This window comes from Gossypium arboreum, chromosome 13 (genome assembly GCF_025698485.1).
Source record: "Gossypium arboreum isolate Shixiya-1 chromosome 13, ASM2569848v2, whole genome shotgun sequence".
Lineage (NCBI taxonomy): Eukaryota > Viridiplantae > Streptophyta > Magnoliopsida > Malvales > Malvaceae > Gossypium > Gossypium arboreum.
This window is the reverse complement of record NC_069082.1, coordinates 21,540,270-21,546,774: the sequence shown is the minus strand read 5'-3', so window position 1 is coordinate 21,546,774 and position 6,505 is coordinate 21,540,270. Positions and strand designations below refer to the sequence as shown.

At 33.4% G+C, this 6,505-nt stretch overlaps 1 protein-coding gene across 1 annotated transcript; it reads left to right on the top strand.

Annotated features, from left to right (window-relative positions):
• Positions 1-2,562: 2,562 nt before the first annotated feature.
• On the top strand, positions 2,563-6,059 carry LOC108464515 (uncharacterized). The gene is made up of 7 exons (XM_017764863.2): positions 2,563-2,838; positions 3,290-3,325; positions 3,434-3,571; positions 4,259-4,345; positions 5,141-5,188; positions 5,272-5,348; positions 5,593-6,059. The coding sequence occupies exons 1-7, from the start codon at positions 2,764-2,766 to the stop codon at positions 5,738-5,740; spliced, it is 609 nt and encodes a 202-aa protein (XP_017620352.1). The 5' UTR covers positions 2,563-2,763; the 3' UTR covers positions 5,741-6,059.
• The last annotated feature ends 446 nt before the right edge of the window (positions 6,060-6,505 follow it).

Genomic DNA, 6,505 nt, shown 5'->3' with positions numbered 1-6,505 from the left:
GATAGCGACTGACGTCTCCGGTGGCCGAAAAATTTCAAAAAATCTCCTTTTTGCCTTTTAAAAAAAAGGCCTTAGATTCTAGATCCAAAGGCAAATGCCTAAAAAAAAAATTGACTTTCGCCCTTTTCTACCACACCTTTTCGTGTCTCCGAAGCCCAAACGACACCCTAATAGGTTCGGCGGCTTTCATGATTGGAGAAAGGCTCCAACGGCGGCGCGATACCAAGAGACAAGTAAATATTTTTTATTTTATTTGTTTACTTCGAAAAAAAATAAAAATAGGATAAATCACCTTTGAAAATTTTGTATGTTGTTTTTGTTGATTGTTGTTTTTTGTATTCAATTTCTCTGTCCAAAAAAACAATACATATTGATTCTGGCCTTTATAGCCAATTTTACATATTATTTTCTTTTTCTTTTTTCTATTTCTGCTATCTACTATTTCTTTCTATTGTTCTTGCTGTTGTTGTCCATTTTTCATTCTTTTTGCAGGTACCTTTGGAGAGTCAACGACGAGGCAAAAAGCATGCCCTTGCCATTTTGGTGAAACAACGGCAAAGGCACGTTAGGCCTCGGGCAGCGTGCTCGTTCACGTGGAGGGCAGTGACACTAGAGGCTAGGGTTTTTTATTTTATTGAAAACTTAGTTTAGGCTATCGGACCTAGGCGATTAGTTTTTTTTTTTTTTGGGCTTGTAATATTGTAATTCGACTGTTTTTAATTTGGTCTTTTAATTTTTTTTATTTGGCTTGGTTTGGGCCCTGGCAAAAATGGCCTATTACAGGATTAATATGATGAATGTTAATTTTTAATATTATTAGCTAATTATAATTTTTTATCAAATCAACTCTAAAGTCCAAATTAAATACTAATAAGTTAACACTATTATGCTCATGTGCCAAAATGTATAAATTTTTTCAAATAGGTGTCACATTGTATAAAAAATAACTTCGGTAACTTATAAGAAAAAATATCAAACTAAAATACAAAAATTATTTTTTGGTCATTCTATTTTTTTTGTCAATTTAATCACTCTAATCAAGATAACTACTCGAATTTGTCAATGTCGTTATGTTAATCCATTAACGGATTGGTAATGTGACATTTTTCTTTGACTTTTGACTAAAGCTAGGGCCTCTTTATAATTAGTCTAAAAAATATATTTTTTGATTTGTTTGTCACATGAAAATTTCAATGGTGTATCATCAACATTTGAATCTTTTTAAGGAAGAGGGAATCTGATGACAACAACGATGAATCATGGCTATGATCCCACCTTTTTTGATGAGTACACTTGTCAACATAACACCATTGACCACCCTACCGTCACCGACTACCACGATCGTAACAGGAGGAAAATAAAAATCAGTTTATTTTAGAATTCAGTCTTGTTATAGTATTATCAATCATGTTAGTCATGATTCACGAATAAATGGTATGTTAGACTTAGAGTTGAGTGTCAAATATATGTGGTAATGTAGCACATTGTCTGATTACATGCAATTTGGAACTGACAGGAACTGAATAAGTTATTTCAGGGAATTTCATCAAAGGTAAGTTGTGTCTGATCTGCTGAAGCATTTGTTTGGTTTCATTCATTTGATATCTCACAATCTTATTTCACTTGTACTTCAATGCTTCATTAGGTCAAATGGTAAATTCAATGGAACTAGGGATGCGGTTCAAGAAGAAAATTCAAAGTAATTTTCGTTGTTCTCTGCAATTTGCTCACATTAGCTTTGATTTCTCAGTACATTTCTGTCATTACCACGCAGCCATTGCTCATCTGGGGTTAAACTGCAGGGTTCGACTTCAACGAGTTCTCAAAACTAGGAAGAATGTACTAATTTCTAAAGAACAAGCAACGGCTCATGCTCGTGCTTTGGTTGCCGGTTATGATTTATGAACCCGATAATATCAAAGATCTCATATCATTCGCGGATGCTTTCGGTGCTTCACAATTAAGGTAAACCAATGATTTCCATCAGTTAGGACTGCATTTCTATAGATATAATGGAAGCTTACTGGTATATTGGTTCGAAATTTGCAACATTACTTGAGGCCATGGAAGCTTTAACATGATGAAGGTTCTATGCATTTTTTTGTGACATAACTTTTATTTGTTCTGATTTTTCTTTTATTGGAAAAGGGTAGAGTCATGGTAATGGGTTTATCGTCCTCGTCAAATTCCTCTTCTTAAAAAGATTTAAATGTTGATGATATTATAATTAAAATCTTCATATTATAAATAAATAAATAATATTTTAAACTAATTACAGAAACATTCTTAATTTTAGTAAAAATTAATAAAACGCCATATCAGTAATCAATTATTAGATTAATAAATTTTTTAATGAAAGTAATGAATTCTAATAATTATCTTAATTAAAATGAGAGTAACTTATCGTTCTCCTCTTATCCTAACGTGCTTGCATGGTTATCGAATTTATCATCAAGTACGACGTCGTATTCCGTTCAGGGGGCTTACTGACGAAAATTACTCTTTTACCCTTATTGTTTACCTTAAATTCCAAGACAGAGATGGCGTAATTCAAACGCTCTCCTCAAACAGTCCTTTATATTAAAAGCACCATACAAAAAAAAAAAAAAAAACCCGCGTCTTCTACAAAATTCTTCTTCTTCAAAAAAAAAAAAAAGAACCCGGACCCTTTTTCGTCTTCGCGTCGTCTCTTAGTAAAAATCTGTTCTTCGCCATTTCTTTTTTCTTTTTTGATTTTCTGTTCAGTGGACATTTTCAGTAAAAATGTCTGCAGATTTATTATCTGAAAGGCCTTTGTTCGGTGGAGCAATCTCAACTACTTTTCCTCTTAGGTTTCAGGTTACTTTATTTATTTTTTCTTCAATTTCATGCTCTATGGTAGGTTCAATTCTGGTTTTAGTCCTTCTACCATGTTGAATTTAATTTTTCAATTTTAATTTGGTATTATTTTGTCTTTTATAACGTTTGATGACACTTTTAGTGATTTCTGTAAAAGTAATGGCATATAATTTTTTTTTATCACAGTATCGGAGTAACGTGAAAATATTAAACCATGTTCAAATTCAACGACTGTAAGTCAAATGCACTTAAGGTTGTTTTAAGAAGAATTTCATGTGATCAATTTAACGGCAGCAAATAAATAAGTGTTTTCAGTTTGGAGAAGATCAAATCATGCCCAATTAAAGTAGAACATTAAATCTTAAATTTCAGCATGGTAGAGATATTATAACTAGATAATTACAATAATTATATAACTAAACTCTGTTTTTAACATTGTTCATTATTGTAGGATGTCAGTAACATCAGGCAAGTTCCCGATCATCAGGTTAGTATATCGTTCTCTGTTTTCCTTTTTGGTAGTCTTTATTTTTAATTTGTTTATTTATCTGATCGTCTTTCTTTTCTTGTGTGTGTGTGTGTGTTGAAATTAAAGGAGGTTTTTGTGGACCCTGCACGTGATGAGAGCTTAATATTTGAGTTACTAGATTACAAGCATGATGTTGGAGATGAAGGGAGTGCTGTCTGGTTTATTCAAGATCTTGCCATTGAACAAGATGGTGAAGGATTCACGGTAGTCTTTTATGTTCTCTTATGTCATTTTCTCGATTCTATAGTAGTTAGGAAAGTGTAATTTAAAGCAATTTTGATTTTACAGATTTAGGCTTATCATTTGAGAATTTTACATCGTTCCATTACCCAATATAGGATTTGTTGGTTTATGGCATTATAATGTAGCTAACAGTACTGCCCTCAAACTTTGATAGGATATCTGGTCTAAATATAGTGGTCTAAATAGTTTTCTTTTTCCTTGTACTACATTTTTAATTCTTGGTTCTTTATTTTAAATTTATTTTCTTTTGGATTATGGAGTATACTCCACAAAAGAGAATGATTGGTTTTTGGCCGATAACCTCTTGGCCTAGGGGAAAGATTCTTGTGTTCTATGGAGCAAAAACTTTGTTCAATCCTTCGCACATCTCTGCCCCTACCCCCAATTCAAAAAATGATTGGTTTTGCCTGTATGGCTAATTGGCTATATCATTGTTAATGAAATAAGAACTATAAGCTCTACTTGTTCTTTGACAATTAGGATACTGTGTTTTATGCATTGGTCTGGTTGTCTTTCATATTTCCTTAGGTCCAATTGATGTTAAAGACATTCGGTACATTGTTTCTGCATGTTCTTTTGTTTGCTTGGCAACTGTTTGAGACTTGATATGGTTTAGCCTAACATTTTCTTTCTTGCTATATGTTTCAGCTGCTTGAGCAGTCAACAGTGGTTGAGGCTCCTGGATTGTGTTACAAAAACATTCCAGCCATTGTTACAACTGCAGTTGGCCAAATGGTATGAGTCATTTAGCAGACATTTGCTTAGAGTTCCATTGTTACTAGTTTCAACTTTCATTTTTCTGTTGTCCACAAATATCTGCCTTGCCAAACTTTATTCTCTTCCTCGAGTCTCAATATTTCTTACTCTTAACATTCTATCATCTTAATCTACATGCTTGGCACAGTAACCTTTAAATTCTACCAGACTATGTCAGATTGGATACTCTCTATGTGCTGTTCATTGACTTAAATGATAATGTGTTCCTTCATTGTGTGTGCTATTATGAATATGCATGTGCGGGTGTAAAAGCTAGAATTTAGGTTGATTGCCTCTAGCATATTTTTATGTTAATACAGAGGGGATGCATATCTGAGACTTACGAATAATATTTTCTTTATAGCATGTTTCGATTATTGACAGACTGAAATTGTAAGATTAGATGATATTAGCAAGGTAAAAAAACTGTTGGCAATGGTCTGAACTTGTGTTGGGAAGTTCTGAAACAATTAATCTTAAATTTTGGGTGCATGTCTTGTATCTTCAATGTCATGAACTTTTTGCTATTATTGATCCGCCCCAATACCAGGTGCAATTTCTCCTGGTTAGAGCAAAGCAAAAGGTATTGCTTTATTGTTGTTAGTCTGTATTGCCAAGACTGTCAAATGGTTCATTGTAGACTGTCTGGGACAGTAATATGTGTCTTAATGCCTGGTTACTATACCACCAGTTAGATTGGTGGTTGGATATTAGTTCTTGACTTTCATTGCTTCCCTTCTGTCTCTCATATCTTTTAATCCCTTCTATGCATAGGCTGTTTCTAAGGGACGGCAAGGAAGAGAAGCTCAGAATATTATCAAGGTAACATTTCTTGTGTTTTCAGCTTTCGCAATTTTTATTCAGTTCTAAACTGAAAAATGGTTTCTTGATGAATATCCATGAAGGTCTATCTTGCAAACATACGTCTTAAGGAAGTAGGAACAGATGTTCTGATCACTGCATATGAGCCCATCGTGATAAAGTAAGTGTTAAAGCGTCACCGCTGTTTTTTCTGTAGAGAAATATCATGACATATCATTTTGTTGTTCTTTTATCATTTAAGACATTAATATAGCAAACATAATATTAAAAACCTGTTTCAGTAACTGTTTCTTTTTTAACTTGTTGGGAAGTAATGTGACCAAAAGTTCTGATTGCCCCATCGACTTTGGAATTACGCGGTCATTTATGTATAACACTTTTGCTACCATCTATTATGATTGCAGTCCATTGAGTGAAAGTGCTAGTGCAGTTAGTGCAGGATTAGCTATTCCTGCGACGCAATCTGGATTCATGCCGATGGTTGAAATCTTTAAACTAGCTGTTACAAACTTCAAAATAAATGACTGGGGCCTTTTTAGCCCTAGTGTTTGAGATGCGCTAGAAGGCTGCTACTTGGCAGGTAAAGAAGTAACCTCTTTTTTGTCCTGAAACAATGTTGATGTTTTATATGCCTCGGCAGTTTTTGATATTTATGCTGGGGTCCCTGAACCCTTTGTGATCACGTTTTAGAAATTGTAGAACATTTATTCACGTGTATCATGTAATAGCTTGTAATTTCAACAGTGGTTTTAGAAAGACTTTTGATGGTAAAAGCACTTTGTTTAGTATTGCTTTTGCTGTAAAAAGAGTGCTTTTAGTCAAAAATACTACACACATCACAATGTAATAATGTATTTATTTTTTGTTGATCTTTGGGCTGTGGTGTTCATTCGACGGTGATTTTGAAGGAGCCCGAATAAAGCATTTCGTCCAAAACCCAAAAGGATTCATTTACAGAAAGAGAGGTTTAATACTGTGAAATAGACCTCTTATTTAGGCAGGTCGGATCAATGTGTCATGGTAGGTTAATTTGAGTTCTAGATTTTTTTGGGCTATTTTAGATTGGTTTAATATAACATTTGGTACCTAAACTCAATTATTTTCCCTAATTTGGTACAAAGACTTTTTTGTTTCAATTTGGTACTTGAATTTGATACTTTTTCTTAATATGGTATCCAAATTTGATACTTATTTTTAGTTGGGTACCCAATTTAGTATTTGAACTTGACAATTTTTTCCTAATTTGGTACCTAATCTTTTGTTTTGGTTCGATTTGGTATTTGAACTTGTCAGAAAGTTATGCAAATTACTTCATTA

Coding starts and splice junctions, on each gene's coding strand:
- LOC108464515 (XM_017764863.2), top strand. CDS start 2,764: ATGTCTGCAGATTTATTATCTGAAAGGCCTTTGTTCGGTGGAGCAATC. Junction 3,326..3,433: donor GGCAAGTTCCCGATCATCAG/GTTAGTATATCG, acceptor TTGAAATTAAAG/GAGGTTTTTGTGGACCCTGC. Junction 5,189..5,271: donor AAGCTCAGAATATTATCAAG/GTAACATTTCTT, acceptor ATATCCATGAAG/GTCTATCTTGCAAACATACG.